This window comes from Diadema setosum, chromosome 20, assembly GCF_964275005.1.
Source record: "Diadema setosum chromosome 20, eeDiaSeto1, whole genome shotgun sequence".
NCBI lineage: Eukaryota > Metazoa > Echinodermata > Echinoidea > Diadematoida > Diadematidae > Diadema > Diadema setosum.
In genome coordinates this window covers 33495771-33523327 of record NC_092704.1, presented here as the reverse complement: position 1 = coordinate 33523327, position 27557 = coordinate 33495771, and the positions used below count along the sequence as shown (strand labels likewise).

At 36.1% G+C, this 27557-nt stretch overlaps 1 protein-coding gene across 1 annotated transcript in view; it reads right to left on the bottom strand.

Annotated features, from left to right (window-relative positions):
- Window positions 1-27557, bottom strand: part of LOC140243625 (uncharacterized) — a 117352-nt gene that overhangs the window by 73238 nt on the left and 16557 nt on the right. The window contains 2 exon segments of the mRNA XM_072323289.1: window positions 1410-1542; window positions 10248-10304. Coding sequence (XP_072179390.1) covers window positions 1410-1542; window positions 10248-10304 — 190 coding nt within the window.

The following is a 27557-nucleotide window of genomic DNA, read 5'->3' as shown; positions in this document are numbered from 1 at the left end:
GACGTAGTATTTTAGCCTGCTTTGCTCTTAAACTCAATTCAATACCTATTATACTGTAGGCTAGACACCGTGACGGCTCTGGTCCTTTTTGTGTGTGTGTGTGTCCTTTCCTTTTATGTAGCCCTCTTGTGGTCAATAACCGCATAAGCCTATCCCACCGATAAGCTTATCCCACCGCGTAGCGTACGATCGTTATGGTTGGCAATGGGATCGCGACACCCCACAAATCGCGACACCCCACAAAATTTAATTGCTACCTCACGAAACTGCCTCTACGAACTACGAGCCGTTTCTGAAATTGAGCTACAGAGGGCGGTTTACTGTTAATAACTTGGGAGAAAATACCGCCCGGGCAGCCGCCTAATTGTAGGCATACGTAGCAATCAAGAAATGACCTGACTTGATTTTGACATTTTCTAACCCGATTTGGGTGCCCTTATGATTTATAAAAAAAACGGTTCGCAAACCCAGTGTTTGCTCTGTCTCATATCTCATTGCTCGTGGATACATAATCTGGATCTAAATGCTAACTTTTTGAGGGTTAACATGATCTTTACAAATGTACGTCCTCGAGTATGGGAACCACGAGGTAGCTTTTCACTCGTTTGTCATCAATAAGGTAGACTAAATCCAGGACACTATTACATGTATGTAGGTCAATCGGTAAATTCATCCTTAATTCATCCTTAAGATTTGGGCTTTGCTGAAAATCAAAGACCGTGGTGTTTCTTGTATTTCAGATTTCCTGGGAGACTTATCACCTCAACTGTCTTCTTTTAGCTTCTTCCAGTTGGAGAACAGTGCAGCACTGACGCATCTTTGTGCTGGTCGACTGGCTTGTGTTACAGTGCAGTCTAAAAAAAAAAAAAAAAACAAAACAAAAAAAAAAAAAAAAAAGGGGGGGGGGTGGTTTCAGAAACCCTTCCTCCCGGAACGAGTATCACCGAGTTTGAGTCACGTTCTAAATACCTCTCAGAACGCGTTTAATCATTCGACCGGAGTGAAGACTCCCGACCATAAATCGGCGAGAGTTGTTGGCAGTGGTGGTGTGGGAGGGGGTGAACCTATAAATGTTATTAGTAGATGTATATGAAAACTAAGCAAAATGTAAACATTCTTTAGATTCATTGGATCTTGGGAGAAGTTTTCACCGTAAATCTTCTTGTGTGTGTTTGAGTGTGTGTGTGTGTGTGTGTGTTTGCGTGCTGAGTGTGTGTGGTCAAGCGGGCTCTGCGAACCCACTGACCCTACTCCCTTTGGATTTTATGATTATATCTGTTTCTTTGCTACTCTCGTTTATGTTTTGATGTGAAAATTGTAGATTTGGTGATTATGACTACCATTTGTACCAATGCAAAACAACAACAACGAAACTCTTTCGAAATTAAAACTCCTCAGTCAACTCTTACTCAATGGTGACATGGGACGACGTTGAATCCGAAGCGGTAGGTTCCTTCCATGTTACTCTCATCGGCACCGACGTAGTGCTCAATTTCCCCATTGTCAGGGGACAATCGATGTCAAATTCAGGCGGGATCGTGTCTGTTGAAAACAGTATAGACTTACCAGTTTACTTTGCATATTATATTTCATTTATGGCAGTAAAAAACACGTTACGTATCCTATACGTTATGGATCAGACAACACGTCATACACATTGATGACTGTGCATAATGACACCGGTTCGTAGTTAATATTGGTTTATTAAGCTTTGCGCCAAGTGTTGAGGAAATGTTTTCCAGAGGGCATATTATATATATATATATATATATATATATATATATATATATATGTATATATATATAGATGGGCCGTGACGCGAGAAAAGGGCCCTTAGCTCTGACGCGCACAAACGCCAGAAAACGGCGCGGAAGTTTGACAAAGCAATACGCGCAATCCAAAAGATTTCAGCTCGTTGTTACATGTTCACCTTTTGCTTCACGTGGAGTAAGCTCGAATCAACCTATCAACCCGTCCACAACGTCTTTTTCTACGGCGCCTGCAGTATTTTGATTATCTAACTCAAGGTGAACATCAACATATTGGATCCCAAATGATGAAATGGTAAGAACATACACTGAATTTGATGTTAAATTAATGGAAAAAAATGTTTGAATTTCGTGCTCGGTCAGGCCTGTGCTCAGCGCAGTCCCAATCTGTCAATTTTTTGTTGGGGATCTGCTGACGCTATCAAACGTTTCCGTAGTATGGTTGGGTGTCCATAATATCGGACACCTAACGTTTTTCTATCAATAGAAACGTGAAAAATCTCACAATTTGCCTGAAATTTTACTCACGTGTGGAGAAAATACTCCGGATTCACAAGCGCGCACTGAAAATGCGATCTGAGGTACGCGCTCTAGATGGCGGCTTCGAACGCGTGGGGTGTCATTTTTTCCGCACTCAGTTGCCCGGCTCATATCGACCGACCACCCCGCCCTCTATTGACGATACGTATAAAGCGTACTTAAACGCGTTTTATCGACAAGCTGCTGTTTTTTTCTAGTCGTAATTTTTCCCCCAATAATATTTGAATATATTTTGAATCCTTCGATATTACTTTTGAAGGACTGTTTGATGAATTTGACTTGATTTTCATTAGGAAACTTTTCATCGTAATTGAAATGAATTAGATGAGTCGGTTTGTTTTTTCACGGTATTCATTTCTCGTTTCTGCATCAACTCGTACGGTCGTAGCGCAAGCGGGCGACAAAATGTTTATGTCATGTGTATGTGTAACGTACTGTGCACGATCGTACAAGCGGCGGTGACAATTTTGCGGTCAAAATCGTCAAATTTATTACGGAAGGATACGCCTCTACATCTAACAACGAGTCAGCAAAGGTAGGCCTAGTTATATAGTAAGGGTACTAGGTCTCGCGCAGGGACCTAATGATCGCGCATAGCGTAACTGCGTATAGCAAGCGATATTACGCGTAGGACTAAGCGCAAAATTTGCCGATACGCCCATGGAATAAACATACCTGACTTACCGCTCAACATGAGAAGGAAGCAGGTAAGAAATTTTGATTTCCAACAAATTTTCCACTAAATTTCCAATTTTTTACCTTGTACAAACCTACCTTCCCTTAAAATCTGTTCTAAGGATGTTCTAGCCTAGACGTGTCGTCTCGCTTGTCTCGTTCGGAGTCGATAGAATTCGTAATTTGTTCGATCGATCGTTTACCACGTGACGTCATCATACACAAGAACAATGTATGCTGCCAGCTACGCTGAAATACTGTTAATAAATGGTGTTTTAAGTCAAATTTTAACACAACGATTATAATATTACAAAGGAATAAATATTTCAGTCTATCGAAGTTGAAGTGTGATTTCAATTTGAATTTGCTTGTGATTTCTTGCGCTAACTTGTGATATATTTGTGACAGGGGAGGGCCATAATGATACTGAAGAAAACAAATTAGATGAGAGTGTATGGGTGACGAAAATGAGAGGGTGACGAATGGGTAAGCACACACACAAACACACACACACACACACACAAAGTATATGTTCATATTTTACTTTTTTCCATTTTATATTACGTGTATATTATTGGTTAAAGTGATTAGAAATATTGTAAGAAAACTTTATAAATGAAAATCATTAACGATTATGAAAATATTGAATGATAAAAATAATGATAATAAGAATGATAAAATGATGGTGGTGGAAGTGATAATAATAATAATGAAAATGATAATGATTATGATGATTATGATGATCGATGATGGTGGTGGTGATAATAGTAATAATGATGATAATAATAATAACAATAATAATAATAATAATAATGATGATAATAATAACACATAAAATAATAATAATAACAATAATATACACAAGTTAGGTAAAACTGCTGTTGCTTATAACAGGGACAAATTTAATATCAAGTGAAAAAATATTCTACGAAAGCCGGAGCACGTTACAGCCGCAGAGGGGCAGACACTTTCACGCATGAAACTACAGAGGGCAGCTGCGCGATCTTTACATACCCCGAGAAATTGAACGCATAAAAAAAAGTCCGACATACAAACGGCGACAGCGCACTACTCCGTCATCGTATCATCAGGAGATTCTGGGAGGTGATTTTTCTGCTTTTTCGTGATATTCATTGAAAAATTCAGGTACGATTATAGAATAACTTCTATTATAAGAGCATTTCAAATTTACGTGCGCGATATCTAGACCCCTCAACCATATGTAGTTACACGATAAACCTTATTCGATTTTGCTAAATTTCGGTAATTTAGAGGGAATACTTAGTTGTTTTCGCCACATTTTACTCGGTAGCGTAGCCCAGTGAAGAATCGAACACCGTTGCGCGTAGTCCCATGCGTACATTTTCTTTCTGTACGCGCAATGCCATTATAATACGCGGCCGGTCGTTATGGACCCGGTCGGTGGGTTGGACCCCTACCATACTAGTAGGGCCTAGTGTTAGTAACGTGTTTAATAAGCCTACATTGTGTCTGACGATGCGTAGATGTATGACATTGTTACATTTATCTAATTCTTTACGCTCCTTTCATATAAAATGTCAAAATAAGCTACTGCCAGTATTCACACTGTCCTTAGCAATCCTGTGTTTTTAATAGCGGTGAGGATAATTTCGGAGTGCTTTAGTTCAGGCAACACAACGTAAAACTGCATCATGCATGTGGTTCAGCTTTGTCTGACTTGTTCAAGTGTAACGTTAGGTTTCTGCACCTAAAGGCAAACAAGGTTGGGCCTACTTGAGATTGTGACATTTGTGTAATGTCATTGTCAGCAAGATAGTTCTACAACTACATTTATTCCTTGACAGTTATACTGCATAACTGAATTCTACATTGGCAAATCAAATAGAGGTCTTAATACTTATTAATAGTCTTGATAATTATTAAATACCGGGTTGTTCTACATGTATCATCTTTTTAAAAGAATCCGAGAAACTATTTTTATAATGGGACTAGCGACAGCGTACTAACCAGGAGGAACCTTTATAAGGCTGAAGTATCATAGGGCAAGCCCAAAAGACAGAATCAGTTCTCTCATATTTTCCACAAAGGACTCTAAGTGCTAAACTTTGGTTACAAAGACATCTCATTGACACACTATTACCATTACATTTGTTATTCTGGTACTGTAGAATTAGGCCTATTCATAATAAGTGTCATTGTTATAGGAGTTATGGGTAGGTACTCACTGTCTAAATGTCAAGGGGAGCTTATTCTCCAGATGTCATGTAGACTCTAATGATTTAGTGACTGTGAAGGTTCTTTCACCTGTCATCTCTGATCATTGGATGTAGTACCGGTATTCATTTCTTCTTTTTCTTTCTTTCCAATTGAAATAAATAATTATTATAATACATCACTGGGAGAACACAACAACAGTCCACAAAGTTGGCATCTATACCACTATTTTGATTTTAAAAATCCCACTGTACAGTCCACCTTTCAAACCCACATTAATCAGACTAAGCATTTGTTCTCATATTTCAGGGCAGAATAAAAACTTGGCTGTGCTATTATTCGTGAACAAGCAGACAACCCTGGGCTGCACACAGAACTGGAACAGAACCGTCAGATGGAGAGGAGACGTACTTGGTGTCTGGTAGATAAAGAATTTGGCAGGAGCAAACAACTAATTGCAGGTTTGTATTGTGCTGTGCATCAGCTAATTGCATTAATAGTATCGAATGTTGAGTTTAGTAACAACCTTATGACTGTAAAGTAGAACTATAACTATAATTTGAATAAAAAAAAAAGAAATCATTTCTTATTATGACCTATACTTTTCATTTACTATGAATATCTGGATCTGTGAACCAAATCAGAAGACATAATCATACAATCATAATGTATTTTTGGTAATTGCATAATATGCTTTGTATTAAGATGCATCTTGCACTGGCTGATGAGGTATAGAACTAATTCCTTGAGTTTACATTTCAAATCTGATTTAATCTGTTTTAATAATTATTCCATTTCTGTAACCTGCATGGTTCCTTTTCTTCTGCAATGACACTCTAGTATTGAGTATCCTAAACCTTCGAAGAAATAGAATGATACATTGTACGTATCAACATTCAAAATATTCATGATTTTCAGGTCTGACTGTGACAGCCTTGAGGAGCTTTCAACAGTTTCAAAAGTCGTGGAGAAGTCATCTTCCTTCACGATTCTGGTGGGGTTGGCAATTGTAAGACTGGAAAGCGTACCTGTCCCGTTTACAGGGAGCTGTCTGAGATCAGAAAGTTTTCGTACTTTCACTTCTACCATGTTCAGCCAGGAATTGTTTGTGTGAGGGAACACCTCTGGGATAACGAAAAAAGAAAGACAAACTATAATTGGGTTTACTCAAGACAGTTGGAATGGTTCCTCAAAACAAGCAGTTACCCATCCAGGCTGATATCTACTGGATCAACACTCGACAGAGCGCTATGAATATCTTCAAGCACATCAGACCTTTCCTTTTCCAAGATGTCACTTGCCCCCAGTCCGAGAGACTGAGGCCTCATGATAGAGCTATGAAGTGTCATCCTCAACTTATTGGCATACTTCTCCACTTCATGTTTCCTACTGTATTTCACTCTTAGAGCAGATACTGGTATTGCCCTTTGGTTTGGAAACTTGGATCATGGATGACAATATGTTTCGCCCCATGCATGTATGCAGCATAATACTGCACATTATCATAACCTACAAATGTACTTGAGTACAGCTGGTTTAGCCAAAAAAACTCCACGCTATACTGAATGTCGTTGGCGAGAAGGCAGGTGTGATTATCATGCCCTCAAGACACTGCTAGCTGTGGAAAACTATTAATACTCATGGCATATCAGTACTCTGCTATGAATTTACGGGTAACAATTTCAAATGCATCTTCACTTCAGATAACTTAACATTCTTAGGTTTTCTTCCAGTAGTTACAATATCCTTTATGTATTGTCTTTTGTTGACATGTGTTTATAAATGGCACTATGCAATTGCAAGTATTCACAGTTGACTTGTTCAAACAAGTTATAAGCATAGAAGTTTCCTCTTCACTTCCACTGTTTTGCTGTCAGCTTACCAATAATGTGCAAATGATATTGTGATTTAATCAGCTCATGTATTAGTAGACTGTGGTCGATATCAATGTGAAATTCAGTCTTTTTAGTGAGCCCAAGAGAGAAAAACTTGTATGTAGCTAGCCTCATCCTGAAGCAGTTGACATACATGTTTCTTCTTTTCTGTTTTTCTGTGTCTAATATCAGGAAGAAAAAGGGATACATATGATGACTATTCTTCACATGTAGCTGAGCTTGGGCTGATATTAATGTAACGTGATTACTGTAATTTCATCAGGGTATGGGAAGCATGCCGAAACCAACAGAAATCTCACTTAAAACTGTCCACTTGAGAATCACTAGATCTTTTTCGTGAGTAGATGTTTTACTCTTTCCTAGGGGGTATGGCAACATGACATGATTAAGAGTTATATGTTTTTTTGTTTTTTTTTCATTTTTCAGGGAACAGATGTTAACATTACCTCAGTTTTCATATAGCAATGGGAACAATTTGATTTGATTTGACTTGATTTGATTTATTTCTGCTTAATTCCGTTACATCATATATGAGTATGTACATGTCATTTACAGTCATTTGAATATGACAAACAGTATATCGACACATAGTTTTTAGTACAATTATACAAGACATTTAGGGTACATAGTTGAATTCCATTACTTTATCTATTGAATTTTACTTTTAGACTACTTCATTCTGTATCTGCTTTTGGTGGAAGTTGCATCCATCTTTCTGGAGTTCCATGTAAATTGTTCAGTGTGGAGGCATTCTCTTTTTTCTTTATTCCATTCTTTCCATCTATTCTGTCACGTCGTGTCCCTTATTTGCAAATAAGTATTTCATAACATTTTTCTTTGAGTGGTTCACAATACACAAGCTTGCTTTTTAGTGGACCTCTCAATTCTTTTTTTTTCTCAGTTGAAACATAACTGTATTTTTTTTTTGCCAGTATGCATGCATATATCTTTATCTGTATCATTTATCCTCTGCAAAGTCGAATGTATGCGTTTATGATATAGTTCCTGATTTATTCTGTGTTGTGTTTTGTTGAAAAAAGAAGAATGAAGAAAAAGGAATTGAATTGAATTATCTACACTGCATCATGCATTGTTTTTGATGGAGTTGAGATCCATTAAGTGGTAGGAGAAGAGATTAAAGTGTTACAAGTGCAATAACTCTTTACTCCAACAAATTCCATATGGAGCATGTGCTTACAATTCTTTATGTATTTTTTTTTTCATTTTCATTTTGGTACTGTCTCGGAAGTATGTGTGAATATGTATGTTACAGTTTTGTTTGCATAGTGCATGCTGTGTACCGGTACTTCTTTGTACATACATTGTAGGTGTGTATGTGTGTGTGTTTTTGCACATGTAAGCCTATGTTGAATGAATGAATGAATGAATGTATACTTGGAGTACTCTTACCCCAGTGACATAATTCTAGATTACTTTTGTAATGTAATTGTAGAAGAAGGGTTAAAATAGGCCATGATTAATTCCATCCTACATTGCAAGTATAAAATCCGCACATTTGCTACATCTAGATTGCATATTTTGCAAAAACACATTACATCTTGTATGTGTAACAGTGCCGGGATGTTCCGTTAGGCCTGCACAAACATGGCTGCATTCATTTTTAACCATGGCCATGTTCGTAGCATTTCAGCTATATCACACACCTAGCCAAACACTCATGCATGCAATTTTTTAGAATATAAAGCTTGTTTATAGACCTTTTCACACGCAGAGGAACACAATAATGGCTTAATATACATTCAAACACATTCAAACGTTATTTATATACATGTGTTCAAACATGCAAGACAAACGACATGGTCCCTTATCCTCTTCCTGTCTCAGCACACACATACACACACTCAAACACAGACAGACAGACACATAAACATACAATATACATACGCGCAAGTTCACACAGAAGTACACACATACATACACACACCCACTTTCACAGGCTAGAGAACACAATGATGGCTTAACATACAATCCAACACAAGCATTAAACTTGCATGACTGTATAGTTTACATTAGACACTCACGACAAAAACATGGTCTCTTATCATCTTCCTGTCTCACTCACACACAAGCCTACACACACTCAAACACAAACAGACAGACACACAAATCTTCAATGTACATACACGTAAGTAACACACAAGTACACACACACGCACACATCCACTTCTCAATCGGATACATTCTGTTACCATATCCAACGACATGTTTCTCTATGCGTGTTTCAGAAGTTATACTGAAAGCCCAAATTCGTTTAGAATTTGAAATGCAACTCTTATTTTTGTGGTTGTCATGGCAACGATGATTTCATAAGAATACTTAATTTTTACATCATATCATCCATGACAAGACTTGGGAGAAAGATTTCAACTTTGATGAATAGCGGACCCAAACTGTGGGACTATGAGCTGTTAAAGGGGTACAGTGTTCCCCGTCCATGACTTACGCGCGCGCATCCATAAACGCGTTAAAAAGTGGCAGGATTTGGGCAAAACATGCTTTTTTAAATTTCATAATTGAGGCACTTAGGAGTGGAATTTCAGAAAACGGATTGCATATTTAGATACATCAGAACTCGCTCTTCAATGTGGCGGTGAAAACTCAATTTCGGTATTTTACGGCCTAAGGGCCCTTTTCTCGCGTCACGGCCCATATATATGTATACATCAACTGTTTAATGAAATCAAGTCCTTTGATGGTAAAATGGCAATAGGTCAACACAGAGCCACTATGGCACATGTCAACAGGTAAAAGCATTACTTAGATTCTCATCGAACTTTAATTCCAAAATGTACATGTCAATCCATGCATAATCATGAAACTTTGTCTAGTTGAAGTAAAGAGTGGACATTCCTCTCTCTCCTCTCAAGGACAAAGACATTACTCTTCGTGCAGTAGTAACAAGTAAGGTCCAGCGACAATTTTCTTCATATTTAATACTACTCTTTGTGTCTCAATAATCTCTATAATACTGAACTGAAACCATGTCTGAGAAGACGCGCGGTCGCAGAGTCCCTTTAATTTACTCTCTATTCATCTATGATATATGTTATGTATATACTTAATCTTAATGTATATATTTAAATTATGAAAAATTAACGTTGAAGTTTCAAACTACTGGAGCTTCGAGAAAAAAAAAAATAATATAACTCACCCATGGGGACTGGAGCTGGCGCTCTTCGTCTTCTCCGTCGTCTCCACCACAAGGATTCTAGTAGAGGAGAGCGTTACATGTGAATGACATCAATGCAAAATGATTTGTAAATAGAAAAAAAAAATGATCACGCAATCAGGAAGAACGTATAAACATGTTATATCATATTATTGAAAATAAATTGATATTAAGTTAAGTGAAATATGTATGAAACTCTTTATCATTGACTTTGCATCACAAAACCAACAAAAAGTTGCCAGGCATGGATTTTTATTTCAGGGCAGATACTGAAAGAAAACACTCTAAGCTGTAAAATGATGTATAGCTCAAATGAAATTGACTCTCCTAACCTATTTAGATATTGGAAAGAAAACAAACACTCTGTGACCTGAGAAGAGAGGCTCTGAAGTGCACAGTCTATTCAAGCACTTAATCCTTTCCAAGGCGTGCTAGCTGTGCGATGAAAAGGACAAGACACAGGATGTAAACCACGGGAGCAACAACAATGATTAAATTGAAATTGAGCATGTGCATGATAATGCCAACTTTCGAAGCAGTAGCATTATCTTTTTAAAAAAGTTAAAAGTGAAGAGTGTGCAAAGGATTTCAGGAAATGGAAAGGGTCCGCTAAGACATACGTACCTGATCATTCTACTTTCTGTGCTAAAAACACACTTTCCCATTTACATTATGATCCCCCCCAAAGAAAACAAAACAAAACAAAACAAAACTAATGTAGAAGAAGGACATCTCTTTCAGAAAATTATGACAAGCTCAAGATTGACTCCTTTGACCCATTTCACCTGTTAGTCCTCACATCAAAATCAAGGGGTGCGACTTTTTGTTGGTTTTGTGACGCACAGTCACATAAAACAAGGACCATGACATAATTTATGTGCCATTTTTTCATATGATTTAAATCTGTTGCAATATTGACGGTAAAACAGAAAATCGAATGGGGACCGATGACGTTATTTTATTGTTTGGAATGCACTGAGGTTATTGGGTTTAGTTATATTTGTTGGTTTGGTTGGTTTTGTATGTATCAAAATATAAATCTGATCGTAATATGGAAAATAAAATGAACGTTGATACAATCGATCTAAATGAAGTAGAAATGTCGCTATTGCTTTTGCGACTAGTATGCCTCTGCCATTAAAAGTGCATATTTCTCCCAATAATAGGGAGCAGTTTCAGAGAAAAAAAAGTAAAATTAAAGTATTTTCTCTTGACCTTTGACCTTTGACCAGATGGCTCAAATGATTATAGGTAAATTTTAGTTTCGAGAACGTACCTTCAGGCATTGCATACAAAATATGCTGGAAATAGAGATTTTTTTTTTTGAGAATTTGGCCTTGACCTTAAACCTTTTACCCGGAACACGTGCATCCAAAAGTTTATAGACGCAAGTGTCATCAGTATACCACAAAAAAAAAAAAAAAAAACACAAAAAAAACAGAACCTTTTGAATTTACTTTGTCCACAACATTGTTTACGGACTGACGGATCGACGGACATCCCGACAAACTTATCAACATTAATCATAATTAAAAAGAAAGCGAGAGAATGAGAAAAGAAGGCTTTATGTTATTTACTCCTGAAAGATATTCTGAAGCGTTCAAGGAAACCTCTTTGACATTGCGCGGAAGATGATTTTATACAGTTGATACTCTTCAAGTAAATATTAATTTTGTTTACAACTGTTTGTTAAAAGCCCAATGGCTTACTTCTTCACAAAAACACAAGTTCAAATTTATCACCAGAACCCACTGCGTAATCAAAAAAGGTGACAATAATATATAAATGAAATACAAGGATCTCAAACAGTCCTTATTTTCAAAGAAAAAAAAACAAAAAACAGAACTTCAAATATTGGGTAGCCGACCCCTCCCCGTTAGGGTCGTTTGTCAGATAGGGAAGTGTTTGGGCTTTGGTATGATACCAAACACGAAAAATATTATCTAATATTACAGAAATAGAATCAATAAAAGGTGGTCGATTCCTCAATTTTTGTTGAATATTTAGATTTACTATCAGTCCTTGAGAGAACAAATAAAAGGTAGGCCTAACTGATTGATTGTGATTTTGAATTGCTCGGTGAATTTGTTAATGAAGATATGATAATAAGTTATTACGCTCTTTTTTACTTGGCTATTTCGTTGCAATGGACATAGTTCATATGGGGCATCAAAATGTCATACCCAGATGTTAACTATTTATCCTCTCTTTCCTCTTAAACCTTTTTTACTTTTCTGGTTTTAGGAATTCACTTTATTTCTAAAACTTATAAATTCTATACGGATGTAGCAAATTTTCTCCAAGCATCTTTGGTTTTGCAACATACTGTCCATTCAGCCGTATATATCATATGAATATTATAAACAATATATATTTCCGGTGGATTAAAATCAATGACTGACCTGTTTTCACACCATGATTATAAGATGTTGAATTTCTAATCACTATGGTATATTTTATGGTTATTACCTTTTATATTTTGTATCAAAATTTTGTCCTCTAGCGATTGCTTGAAAGAGCTTCACGTATTATGTATATTTCCAGCTATATCAGAGTGTTGGCATGTTGGAAACTCTATGAGGTACTATTTGCAAAATGACGTCATTTTGCAAATAGTATGTTATTGGCAAAAAAAAATAATGTCAGAAAGCATTTCTGAAATTGTGGGCAGGTTTGCACTGTCACTCAGTGAAATGTAACAATTTTTAACAAACAATTGTTACGTCACAAAGTATTCTGACATCTGGCACTGCATGCGTCGTTCCGTCACTCTAAAATGTCACAATTGCTATAAACATAGTGATACCACAAAGAAATTTGGGCATTGCATGCTGCTTTGCACCGTCACGCTGTGAAATGTAATATATATTTTTAAACAATTAATTAACAATTAACAAAACAACTGAAGCATCACACCTTCTCACTTTGTATTTTCCCCATTTTCCCCCCTCTTTCATGTGTTTTGTTTTAATTTTTGATCCACAATAAAAAAAACAAAACAAAATCAAATATACTTTGCCTTATTTCGAGTTTCTGGTTAAAACTACTGGACTCGGTATCTCCAAAAGAACTATTAACTTGAGGGCTGCGCCCCTCAATAAATAGTTCCTTTGGATTCACCTCAGTCTGCCCATAGCTTAACCAGAAACTCTCAAGGCAAAGTATATTCGTATACTATATAACTCTCTCCTGATTGAGTATAGCCAATTCATGGTCAAGGCCCTTCAAGATAGGCATTAATGTTGTTGCTTTTTACTCTAACGACAGACAATTTCTTTCGATCTATATGTATATGTATATACAGTACAGGGCAAAAGTTTGGGGCCACCCTCAGATTTAAAAGAAAATCATACAAAACACTGCATTCTGCATTCATTCAAATGTATTGATACTGAATGGGCTATGTCAGTTCCATTACATCTCACAAGCATGTTTTCAACCGGTTGTGAGTGCACTGCTGTGAACCCAAGTCGATTTCGTAATATTATTTTTAAATTTTATGCATATCTTTCAAGCAAACGTTCCCCATGGCAATTTGTTACCGATTACCGATATTACCGGATTTTACCGGTAATATAACACCAAAATTTGACTAAGATCAAATACTACCAATTATTACCATGTTGTTACTCAAATGATATTACCTGTGCAATAATGAAAGTGTTATAAATTCCTTGCTTTTTTATTTTGAAGATAAGGATAAGATATAATGATCCTCGAGGCCGACAGGATCTGTTTCTGATGAGGAAAACAATTGAAAAAAAGGTGCACCTCGTAACGCTATGTTCAAATCCAAAATATTTCTGTTACAACAGAGTGATGGGGTAATGTGGGTAATGTTGAGTGGCTTTAAATGGTTATAACATTGGGAACTTGAGTAATTTCAGTAACCTATAGCAATCGAAGCGAAATTTTCAGGTTCCTCAAATCAGTGTTATCACCCTCTCGAAATCCTCATTTTACAAAGTATTTGGGTAACGCATGAAAACATTGGTAATGATTTGGTCTTAATCAAATTTTGGTGTGATATTACCGGTAATATCCGATTATATCGGTAATCGGTAACAAATTGCCCAGTGGGAACCTTTGTTTAAAGACATGCATTTGAATATATTACCAAAATCTGACTGGGGTGGATAGAAGTGCACTCAAAACGAGTTGGAAACATGCTTGCGTGATGTAATGGAACTGCCATGGCCTATTCAGAGTCAATACATTTGAATGAATGCAGAATGCAGTGTTTTGTGTGATTTTCTTTTAAATCTGAGGGTGTCCCCAAACTCTACTGTATATATATATTATATATATATATATATATATATATATATATTTATATATATATATAATATATTTCTTATTCTGATTCCGTATAACTTCTTCTTTTTTCCGAAGCACTTCCTATGAACTTATTTTGAGTTTAAAGTGGATGGCAAGTAAATGATTAGTGGGAATTAATGGGAATGCTGGGGGATAATTATTTCAATTCTTGTTGGATTCATTTAACTCTTTATTTGCCTTGGTGGAAACCCCCTATGTGCCACGTTATTTTGAGACACGAAGGTAGTCATGCTTTGAGAAAGAATTCTGTTTTTCCAATCTATATAACTCCTACAAATTTCTGTTAAGCTGGACATAATAGTGAGCAAAGTTGACGAGATATGCCAAGCTTTGCTTTGATATAAATTGTATGACAAACCTATTTCTATTTATTGTTTTAATGGCCAGTTGCTACATTACTGTAAAGGCATGACTTTTGCACATGAAACCTTGAGAGAAACTTAGAATTTACACGTAGATTTAGTTGGGAACACCACTTGATAGTCAATCACCTCATAGAATGCAAGCTGAATGTAAAAGGAACTAAAGTGCGAGAAAAGCTTTCATTGTACTGCGGGATCAGGCGATTTATCAATCAGTTTAAGCGGATTAGAGTGTTTGAGCGGAATACGCGAAGTTGGCACGCCGTCGAATGAGTGGGACGTGCGAACATGGCGCATAAAGATATCTATTGTTGTGTGGAAATTAGTTGCTTCAAAACGGTCTCATATTCAAATAATGTACAGTTTATTGCCCCATCACTGTACGGGCATGCTAACCAGGAAACATTTAACTGCACATAACTTGAATATGAGACCATTCTGAAGCTAACAATTTTCACACAACAACAGAATATAATGTACTCTTAAATGAATTCCACAAAGATGGGAGCAATCATCCTCCAGCATTCCCGCACTGATTCCCACTGATCAGTTACTAGCTATCCCCTTTAACTATAAGATTATTATGAACTCATAAACTCTCGCCCTGGACCATAACTTAGAGCACGCACTTTATTGAAATGCCCGTATGAAAACCTCAGCTACGCAGCTTGGACTCGTAAGTTCCTTGACCCCATGCCTTCCAAAATATCGAAAATCCTTTATAAAATCTAGTCCCGGATCACTACCAACATTTAATCATCTGTAAAGCTCTCAGGACAAGGGTACCATAAACATTTAACAATGCAGTTTTGTTATCTTTGTAAACAACACCTACAAACTTAATACTGCATCATTCTTCCTATAGTATACCTCTGCTTGTGTCATCGTCTCAGATGTATATGTACATGTAACATAAACGTGTACATGTGATGTTTCTTTTGCCATTATCTATGTTTAATCTCAATTAACCACATTTGTATACAGCGTGATAATCAAAAAAGTATCAAAATGCTAAATTTATTCCAATATCTTCCTTGAAGTGCATCAAAAAAAAAAAAAAAACAATCTTGAACAAAAGAAAAATACAATAATTTGTCAACCAAAAAAAAAGAAGATAATTTATGTATTTTGCATCCGAAGAGCCCAGCATAACAACACTCCTTTGTTGCATCTAGAGTCAACATTAAAAGAAAACAAAATATGTTTTTTAGGGCTCTGACGGGAACATCCCTTATATCGAAAGACTGTAGGTTGAGTATGAATAGCTTTAAAAGATAAAATTGGACTGGATTCAAGCGGGTTTTTTTTTTTGTGATGAAAATAAACAGCTTTTATTATCCCTCTCGAAGATTGAGCGTGCACGCAATGATATGCCCTGCTGCACAGTATAATGCTTCTATTTTTAAATACAGATTCTTCCCAAGCGACGAAACGAGACACATCTTATTAACAAATTCAGTGGAAATTCCCCTCCAATGTAATCGAATTTTATTCAAGAGTAGCTTTTTTTTTTTGTTTCAAAAAGAAAAAGACGACTATCACAACGTAGATCTTGAAGCGTAACAGAGCGTGGAGCAAAAGACCAGAAGAAGTTTTCCACCACAAGAACAATAATGATCTGTAACAACATTTGAAAGGAACATCATAAAGGGAAACTCAAATCAGTTTTAGAAATACCTTGAATGACAAGATTACAGTGGAGGTTACACGTAAAGAATATGGCGGTATATTACTGCCGCATGTTTTCGCGAAGCAGCATTCGTAGTTACATAACAATGTAACTGCATTCGCAATAGCAACGGTGTAATTAATGACAAAAAAACCCTTTAAATCGGTGTTCCTTGTGACAATTTAACTTGTAGAACACTTTTCCTTTAAAGGGGGTGATTGTGGGATCATTTAAAGCATAGGGATGTTATTTGGTGTAATTTCAGTATTGAAAATCATATAAAAAAGAAACACAAACTAAATAAGTTGAAAGGAAAATCTCGCTGAAAAAGAGTCATCATTCGCATTAAAATGTAAATATTTCATCTTTTAAAATGAGTCATATCTCTTAGATAATTTCTATACACCACTGCTTTTGCCATTTAGCATCGTCTTAGATGTACATTTGCATGTAACTTTAAAATGTGTATGTGTAATGTTTTCTTTACCACAGGATACAGCTAATCCGAATTAACCACATTGCTAAAAAAAAATACTTTATAAAATATGATGCAGAAATATCTGAATTATCCAATATACAGTAACAAATTCTCAAATTGAATGGAAAATGAATATTGAGCAAAAAGAAAGTACAAAAAGTACAAAAAAGATATGTTCTTTGTATCCGAAGAGCCCAACATGATGACACACTCCGTTCCTGCATTTAGTATTAATATCGATAGAAACAACTATGTTTGTCATGGCTCTAATGGAAAAAATCCCTTATTTCGAAAGACTGTGCGATGAGCATGAATGACAATTCATAAAAAATTAGTCTATTGTAATGTGCACCAGGGACATGCCCCGCTGAACATAGAATCCTTCTATTGTCACGTTAAATGAAAGGACATTATAAGCCCGTAGAATACCTCGACGAAGAGCATGAATTCTTCTATTCGAGCTGAGAAATTGGGTTTATCTTACAAACGAAATGATAGGAAATCCCCTATCAAATTATTAGATGTTGTTGTTTTTTCTACAGATATATCGGTGCTTTTTTTGACAATTTAATTTGTACAACACTCTGCCTTCAAGGTCTAGGATAGTTACTTTTGTTTCAATCGCTATTAAAGCAAAAAAAAAAAAAAAATCGCCAGATTTGGATTTTTACTCAAGGACTGATTACAAAAGGACATTCTATGCTTTAAAATGATGTATAACTCAATTCAAATGGACTCACCTAACCTACCTTAATATTGGAATAAAAGCACACACCCTGGAGAAGGGTGAACTGAGAAAAGAGACTCTGAAGAAAAGGGTCTATTCGAGCTCTTAATCTGTGTTAATACCAGGCCGCGTTAGTTGCGCGATGAATGGGACAAAAACAAAAACAACAAACAAACAAAAGACAAAAAAACAAAAACAAAACAAGATGTTACCCATCGGACCAATGATAATGAAGAGATTATCAAAATAAGCTGAAATTGCTTTAATTAAAGTATGTTTTATGAACACATTTTATCCATGATTCATACCAACTTTCAAAGCAGTAGGGCCTAGCATTGTTGCTTCTAATGTTATTAGAGTTTAAAGTGAAGAGTGTGTGCAGGGTTTTAAAAATGAAAAACAAAAGGAATCTATTAGACACATCTAATCACATAAAAATGTTTGAAAAAAACAACTGAACTGAGATAAATTCTATGTAATGATTTCTTCACCATAGAATATGGCTAATCCGAATTAACCAAACTGCTACAAAACCGAATATTTCCTAATCAATTGTCAAAAAAAAAAAAAAAAAACTATTGCAGGACTTACTGAAAAACAGCCGTTGGCTGATGTTAGTATCGTGATTACATAAAATGAACCAATAAAGAAAAATCAGTAAGACATGATCATATTCAACGGAAATTGCAGAACCTATTGAAATAGAAAAAATGCCTTAAAGTGTATCTGTCCCCAGAAATTTAGTTCTCTGACATTGTAGGTTATTGTACCGGTAATATCCCTATGAAATACAAGAGTGCAACATTACTCAAATACAAAGATATAGCAATATATAATGAGACATAGAGTAATCTCTAAAATGCCAAAAATTACATGCGCCTTCACCTAAGAGTAGTCGTCTAGCCTTTAATATCGACTACATTCGATTGTTTAGTTCGATAATTTTCTGTACGATCAGTTTACTACGATACTCTAAAAACACGCAAACGCACGCAAATGTCCACGTACACAGCCGGGTTTGTGCTATACGGCGCAGCGCCGGGCCACTGAACAGGCAGCCGCGGCAGCCTCTACTCAGTATTCGATATAGCTGTGTGCAAACGGAGGCGAAGGGTGGAAACGTGCACACACCGATTGTCGACGCGCGGCTACTATTTTAAGATCTGGCTACTATTGCAGCACGCACTGGTGCGTGCTGATTTTTGAAAATTAATATTTCACAGTTTGATACATTTGTTGTGATGGGATATAATTTTTTCTAGAGTTCTTAGGACATGATGTCACACCTCTCAAGTTTAAATGTTAAAAAATAGGGGAGAGATTTCCTCTAAAAAAGATGATTCACAAATATCTGAATCAACCAATATATAATAAAACCATTCTCGAATTAAATGGAGAAATGAATATTGAGCAAAAAGGAAAGAACAATTCTTTGTCAAAAAAAAAAAAAAAAAAAATAGATGTTCTTTGTATCCGAAGAGCCCAACATGATGACAGTCCGTTCCTGCATCTAGTATCAATATCAATAGAAAACAAACATGTTTTCACGGCTTTGATAGAAAAAATCCCTTATTTCGAAAGACTGTGCGTTGAGCACGAATGATAATTCATAACAATGATTTTATTGTAATGTGCACCAGGGACATGCCCCTCTGCACATAGAATGCTTCTATTGTCATGTTAAGATGTCAAATCAAAGGACATGAAAAGGTTGCACTCCCATGAATTCTTCTTTATCCAAGCTGCGAAATGAGGTATATCTTACAAAGAAATTAATTGGAAATTCCCTTTCCACTTGATTTTTTTTCTTTATTTGAAAGAAAATAATAGACCCATCAATTATAAATAGGTGCTTCCTCCGACAATTTAACTTGTACACCACTCTGCCTTCAAGGACTAGGATTGTTACTTTTGTTTCAATCTACGTTATGTGATCCTGCATCACAAAACCAACAAAAAAGTTGGCAGACATGGTTTTTTTTTTTTAGTCAAAGACATATTCTAAAAGAGCAGATTTTATGCCTTACAATGATGCATAGCTCAATTCAAATGGAACCTCTTAATGTAAATATTGGAAAGAAAGAGCACACTCTGGAAAAGTGTGAACTGAGGAAAGAGGCTGTGAAATAAAGAGTCTATTCAAGCTCTTAATCTTTACCCAGCCGCGTTAGCTGTGCCATGAATGGGACAAAAACAACAACAACAACAACAAGATGTTAATCATGGGAGCAATAACAGTGAAGATATTATCAAATTAAACTGAAATTGCTTGAATTAAAGCATTCTTGATGAACCTACTTACTGAAGCCTTGCCCATCTACGAAAGTGAACTTAAATTTACGATTCTTTTTTTCACTTAAAATGAATGGAATTGATTGTCTTCAAAGTGGTATAAGTTTATAAGTCCATAAAGAGAACATTAATTTTAACAATTCCTTATATCCCTCCTCTTTCTTCGGATTTCCCTGAAAAGTTATAGTTTTCTTTGTTTTTTTCTTCGCACTTGAAGAGAAACTTAAATCCAAGTCCCTTTTCCATGGTTCAAAAACACAAAACTCAAGCTTTTGAATGAAAATAGAAGGAATTTGAGGTGTTCCACGTTTATCCCTTGTGCCTTGGAAGCTAAACCCCCAATTTTTACTTTAATTTATAAATGCTTATAACCCATGCTGTTTGATACGAAACTCAGTTGCTGAGACTTGTATCTCTGTACAACTCCGCCTGCGGCATTTTGAATTTTCAAAGATTTGGATACGGGAGCAATTCAGTAATAATGTACAAGATGGTTTCCCTTTAATCCAACAGATTATTAATGTTTATAATTAACACAATCTGCTTCGAAGTCGATTATATTCACATTGACGATGAAACACATTTTGCAGTTAATTTTGTCATTCTCTGGTAGGTGACATTCATCGAGAAAAATGTAAAAATGAAATATCTTGAAATTTACAGGATTAGCAATAGGTGTCCTAAAAGTGATGCTCTATAATGATAGTTGATATCTAATGCAGGCAGTGGGGCCCGGCTTGAAATGAATACTGAAATATAAAACTTGAGTACAAGGACATTGCAATCTTTCGACCAAATATTCATAGGTTACACACACACACACATACGCACACACACACACACACACACACACACACACACACACACACACACACATATATATATATATATATATATGTGACCCTGCACCTCAAAACAAACAAAAAGTCGCCAGACATGAATTTTTAGTTAAGACCATATTCTCAAAGAGGAGACTTTAAGCTTTGAAATAATGTATAACTCAAATCAAATGGACTCTCCTAATCTATCTAAATATTGGAAAGAAAGCACAAACTCAGGAAAAGTGTGAACTGAGAAAAGAGGCTCTGAAGCACAGTGTTTATTCAAGCGCTTAATCTTTACCAAACCGTGCTAGCTGTGCGATGAATGGGACAAAAAACAGGAAGTAAACCACCAGAGTAACAACAATGAACGGATTATCAGATTAAACTGAAATTAAGCATGCCTCATTAACACAGTCTGTCCATAATTAATCCCACTTTTCAAAGCAGTAGCACTATCCTCTCAAAAGTTATTAGAGTTGAAAGTGAAGAGTGTGGACAAGGTTTTTCAGAAATGAAAAAGGGATTCTAAAGACACACCTAATCACACTATTCTTCCAAAAATGTTCAAGATAAACTGCTTAAAAAAACACACTTTCCTGTCCGTTTTATGATACCAAATTTTAGCCTAATGTAAAAGAAGACCCGCTCTTTCAGAAAATATGAAAAAGTCAAGTTCGGCTAGGTTGACCCATTTCACTTATTTTCAGTCCTCACGCAAAATCAGTGTGTGCGACTTAATGTTCGTTTTGAGGTGCACTGTCACATTATATATATATATATATATATATATATATATATATATATATATAAATGTATATGAAGACCTGAATTTAAGAACGACCCAAATCCAATTTTTGGCCAAATTCAGTTTGACATGGGAAATTGTAACTTATGCATGGGCTCATCTCGTGTATAAATGATAAATCCTAATTACCCCCGGAAGTGCCTGAAATAAATGAGTTAAATCTTGTGTGAATGTAAGAATGAAGGACTTGGGTCATTCTTACATTCATATCATAGCGCCCTCTCTCATCCTTCTCTCATCTCTATAGCAGAATATCATGTATATGATTCAAAGGACGACACAATTCCATATGATTCGAAGAACGACCCAAGTCCATCACACAAAACGCCTCTCAACAATATTATAATATATGTTCTAATTTGTATATACAATGTTGCCTTCCCGTCACAGTTAAATAGAATATTAGTGGACAAATAAAAAAAAATATAAAGTTTTTTAAAGTTTACTCGATGGTCTTCCATGGACTTGGGTCGTTCTTATACTCAGATATATATATAGTGGCACCCCTGCCTGTATCTGATATCAATATCAAAAGAAAACGAGATGTTCGTCATGCTTCAGACTGAAAAAAAAGAAATTCCTATTTCGAAAGACCGTTCTTGAATTCAAATTCCGACAAAAGATATAAATGGATTTTCGTGTGCGGCTATACATGGAAAGTTAATGGGAGCGGCTGGTCGCAAAGTACACAAGTGCAAATACTCCTCGCAAAGTCAGACGCGGAACGATTTTGTCCTGTTATACAAAAGAATTCTTCTGTTAACAGGCAATTATCCAGATATGTAGATTCAAGTACATTACATGCATGCATTGACGAGTGGAAAGCATCATTCCTAATTACTTCAGGGTTTTTATGCTACGTTTACACCATGTTCCTGGCGGGCACGGCATTCCCGTATGCCTTAAATGTGGGCAGGGTGAAAAATTCTCCTTTTCCCCTCTTTCATCTAGTCCCATTTGTTTCAGTCCTCGATCCACTGAATACCTAAGCTATCAGACACCATTCTCACGGCGTTTACCCAGGTTATACTACTGATATTTCTTGTCACGTATCGTAATAGACAGCCTCCAAGATATGTTCCGGCCTATTACGTGCTGTCACGGTTTGCTGCGTTTGAATTACCCCGTTTTTCTGCGGCAAAGTTGCTTTCACATCAGCACCGTGACTGCCGTGAAACCTTTTGGACAGTTAAACCAACAAAAAAAAATAATAAAAAAAAATAAAACAAGAAAAAGAAAAAACTTGACACGGCAGCCACGGCAGTAACGGCCTGTCATGTTTGCACATCAGCCTCCAGCCCACCGCCCCCTTGCATTGTCTTACGTCCATCCTGTTATTGTTGTTGTGTTTTTTTTCATGGTGTAAACGTAGCATCAATCCCCCACCCCCAAATCAAGAACAGGCCTTTAGAGGGAGGCAGTCCTGAGATTTTCACTGTACTGATAATTAAGAAGAGTAAAAAATATAACCTTTCACCAGTTTATACGTGTGGAAATTAAAAACTGTCTCCGTACGCGATTTTTGGAAAAAATAATTCCTGCAAGCGATCATGTATGAGCCTGCAAAAAGATGCTACGTCATTCATGCCCTACTCACTAAGTTGACAACCGTGCCTCTAAGAAACAATTTAAGTGTTCAAATGATCAGTTGTAATTTTATCATACGATGTGAAAGTATGTGATTTTATCATTTTAAACAAAATATTCCAAGCTTAGTTATATATAATTCATGTAAATTAATTTTGTAAACATAAATTTCTATACATCTTAAAATCAAATAAACCATGTACTTGACATCAAATAGGCACAGTCCTTTTCTAGCTTCCGTCCGTGTTGCATGCTACTTTGCGTACAAACCACTCTCGCGCGCGAATTCTTACCATACTAATGTACACAGTACTCCGTCTAACGAGCAGAAAACGGCTGGGAGGAGTTGTGCCTCGGAGACGTCTGACTCTCCGCCAAGACTTGCTCATTAGCATATTCACACCTTTTCAATCAAAATTTACGAGTTTATTGCGGGCTTATTATTCTCCTTTCAAATGTCTACAAGTAAAAATAGTACAAAACTAGATTTCCCAATCTTGAACACAAAATCCAGGGCTGAGCTGCTCTGTTCTGCTTTGCTACACTCCTTATACTGTAGGTTTCTCTAGACTAAGCTGTTGTCGCCACCCTGCTTAGAGTAGACAATCGTCCCCCTTATAAATGTTGGAACCCCAACTTTGATCCTGGTCGGAACCTCAAACCGTGCTTTGCTCTGTAACCCCAAACTGTAGGCCTACTGCGTGTTGAAACTCCAAACACCTTTTGAATAACATGATACTTCCCTTCCCTTGTGATTTTTTTGTTTCGCTGGATTCTCTCCATGAATCTCGTTGACTAGAATACGTATGATTTATCATATAAACCACCAGCAATATCCTTTGTAATGTGTAACAATGTAATATTTCTTTAATAGTAGGCCTATGGCTTTAACTAACGAACTGAATAATCAGCCCAAAATTAAATGTAAGCATTGTGGTAGGATCGCATTACATGTACTTCCACAATGCCGTCTTGGGAGTTACGTCACGAAAAAAAAAAAAGGGGGAGGACAGTTTTAAAGGCAATGGTCATGTACTAACAACAGTTATTGATGTTTCAACTCGTGTTCTCCAGATCAGTCACCTCTTTGTGACCTCCTGGCTGGAATGTAACAAATTCCACAACCACAATGATTTCAAAATTCTGTTACACTCAACTTGCCTCTTTTGCAAGTAAACATATTTCAAATGTTTTTTTTTTTCTTGTTATAGTGGTAATTGGTACATTGTGGAAAAAAATATATAATGAATATTATTCATAGTGGTAACTACAGAAATGCAAGGAAAGAACGTTTTCAATATTTGCATAGATTATTTATAAATTGATTTGATAACACTTGACTAGGAGTGAAGAAAGTATGTCATACAGACTCTCCAATTAGAATACTTCGCACTTTCTTGACTCAACCAAGAAAACAGTCTTGACAGTATTCACTCGTAACCACTCACCATTCATCATACTCCGTCAAGTACCAACATGGACCAGTGAAGAACTGTGACGATTAGACTCCACCAAATTAATATTAATACACCGTTATCATATAGCAATTTCATTCAAACACTGTTTCTCACTTCGTAGATTCTGCCTTGACAATGTTATTGACTTATCACCCTTCCAAAAAACAAAAAACAAAAAACAAAAACTTTAAACGTCATTTATCATTAGACTTTACCTAATATATCTTTCTCTTAGAGTTCACATTCAAATTACCATTGAAACACCATACTGGTCAGGTAAAGTGACCATTTAAAGTATTAATAACACGCCGTTTACCAATCGAGTGAAGAATGAAATACCCTTCATTATTGACCATTCACCTTTAAAGTAGGCCTGCCTTTGAACACATTTTACCAGTCGAGCCAACAAATGAAATACCATTAATGATAGGGGTATACCATTGAATCCTCATTTACATATTGAATTCAAACATAGGATATTATTTGCGATTCAATGTTCACAATAAAAGTACTGCTGATCCACCCTTTATAAGACGAATCCAGGAATAAAATACCATTAACAATTTTGAGACAGACCCTAATCAAGATTTTATGGTTGCCATTAGGAGGACATTTTTACTATGTCAAAACCCTCAAGCATTCAAAGGTTGCATCAAACAGATTCAGATTCAGCACCCTCGAAATAGGATGAGACCATTAAATCAAACTTTTATCGTCATTAACAAGAAAATTCTTCTCTTGAAATTTCACATTTTGTCGGCCATTCTGGATATCTTAAGACCGTCAGGTATATGCTATAATTGCCTCATCCAGATTCAAATTAATCATCCCCGACACAGGGTGTAACCATCACAATCCTTTTTCACTAGAATTTGTGAGGAAATATGTTGGAGTTTCAGTTTTTAGGGCCTTTCTTTAATTTGATGAGTTGAGTTGAGTTTGTTTTTTCACCACGAGTCACTCACATCAGCCAATGGTTGTTCTACTTTGAGTGGGCGTAGTGTAAAAAACAAACAGTTATAGAATACAATAATTTATTTCATACACAGTACAGGACGCGAAAGGGGAAAAATAGATAAATAAATAAAGCAAAGAGACAAACATAGGCAAAACATAAAAAACCTTGCATTTACACAAAAACATGGATTATGATACAAAAAAGACAGAAAAAGATTGACACACAATTTTACAGCTCAATGCAAACAATTACTGTGTATTTTAATCTATCTTATTGTTTAGATGTAAAAAGGGATTCACTTTGTTTTACATTATGACAGATTATTCAACAGTTTGGCCCTAATATATGTTACAGTTCTTATTCGAGTTTCACATAATATCAATATTCCTCATCATCCAGATTCTCATCCAGCGCCCACGAATATGGGAAAAAATGGGCGCACCGTAACACAGGGTTCAGCCCTCTGGCGCCGAGATTTAGTTGACTCTGAGCGTATTGAAATGGAATCTTTTCTTTCTGTTTTTCCCTTTATGCTGTCTAAGATCAGGAACAGGGTGTACAACATTCACAATAAGTAGTTGGGGTTGGAGAGTTTGGATTGCTTGTTTGGAGAGGGAAAGGTTTATGAAATGCTTAGAGTAAGTGCGAATTTACTGTCGTGGCACGAAAATGATGACACTCTGCAAATTACCATACTCGTAGTTATTGCTTATTCTGGTCGGAGAACGTTTAGAAATTGTTTGACTAGCCATTTTCATTTGGCCGTCAGCTGGTTACGTGTAATCGCGCCTTTCACTGATTTGAACTTTAGGCGTATAAAAGAACAGATAATTTATTATGAAGAAATCGGAAATATTTCATAATGGAATTATGAACATTCGCACTTTCCAGTAAACAAGTACAAAACACACACACAACAACAACAACTACAACAGATTGGTTATAAACATCACACCATCAATTATAATTGATGCACAACTTTGCCTCATCAAATTCAGGATTTGGGTAAAAGTGGCAGTGAATTTCTCGATCACCACAATTATGCACCCTGTATTACACTGTCTTATGGAAACTGCTTTGGTGTCCTTTCGTGTGCTGGCTCTTGTCTGTGCTAACTTGAAATTATATGGATATGAGTTGACTAGAGTCTGCACATTTACAATAACCAGAGTTCATACAAGTGTGCGAGAATAACCCTTGCTATATTTATCAATTAACGTTCGTGTGAAGATTTCACACACGTTATTATTGCATCAATGCATTTAGCTGCATCTGTCTTATAATGGCACATGAATAATACACATCTGAATCCATAACCAGTCACCCGTGACCGATTATATGTCTACTTTTACTTACGTGTGATTTCAACATATCTTAAATATGAATTTCCTTCATTAACCGACTAAAAATACATGGAAATATATACACTAACTTTGATACAGTTTAGCTTTACTGCATGAATGTGAAAGCTTGGAAATGAGAGGGATTTATTAAATTGTTCATTTTTTTCCTTTAAAAAATTATATTTTGGTGAAGTCATATACAACTTTTTAAATTCGCAATATGTAACTAAGAAAAAATCGCAGGACCTTATCATAGCTATATGAAAAAAAAACCAACAACTAGTGTCTGTGCAAATACTCCTCTATTTATCTATCTATCTATCTATCTATCTATCTATCTATCTATCTATCTATCTAATTCGCTATCTATCTGTTTATGTTTTAATGCATACAATCCCTCTGAAAGTATCTTGTTGCGGAGGCTGCTTCGTCTTTCCCTGGTTTAGAACTAC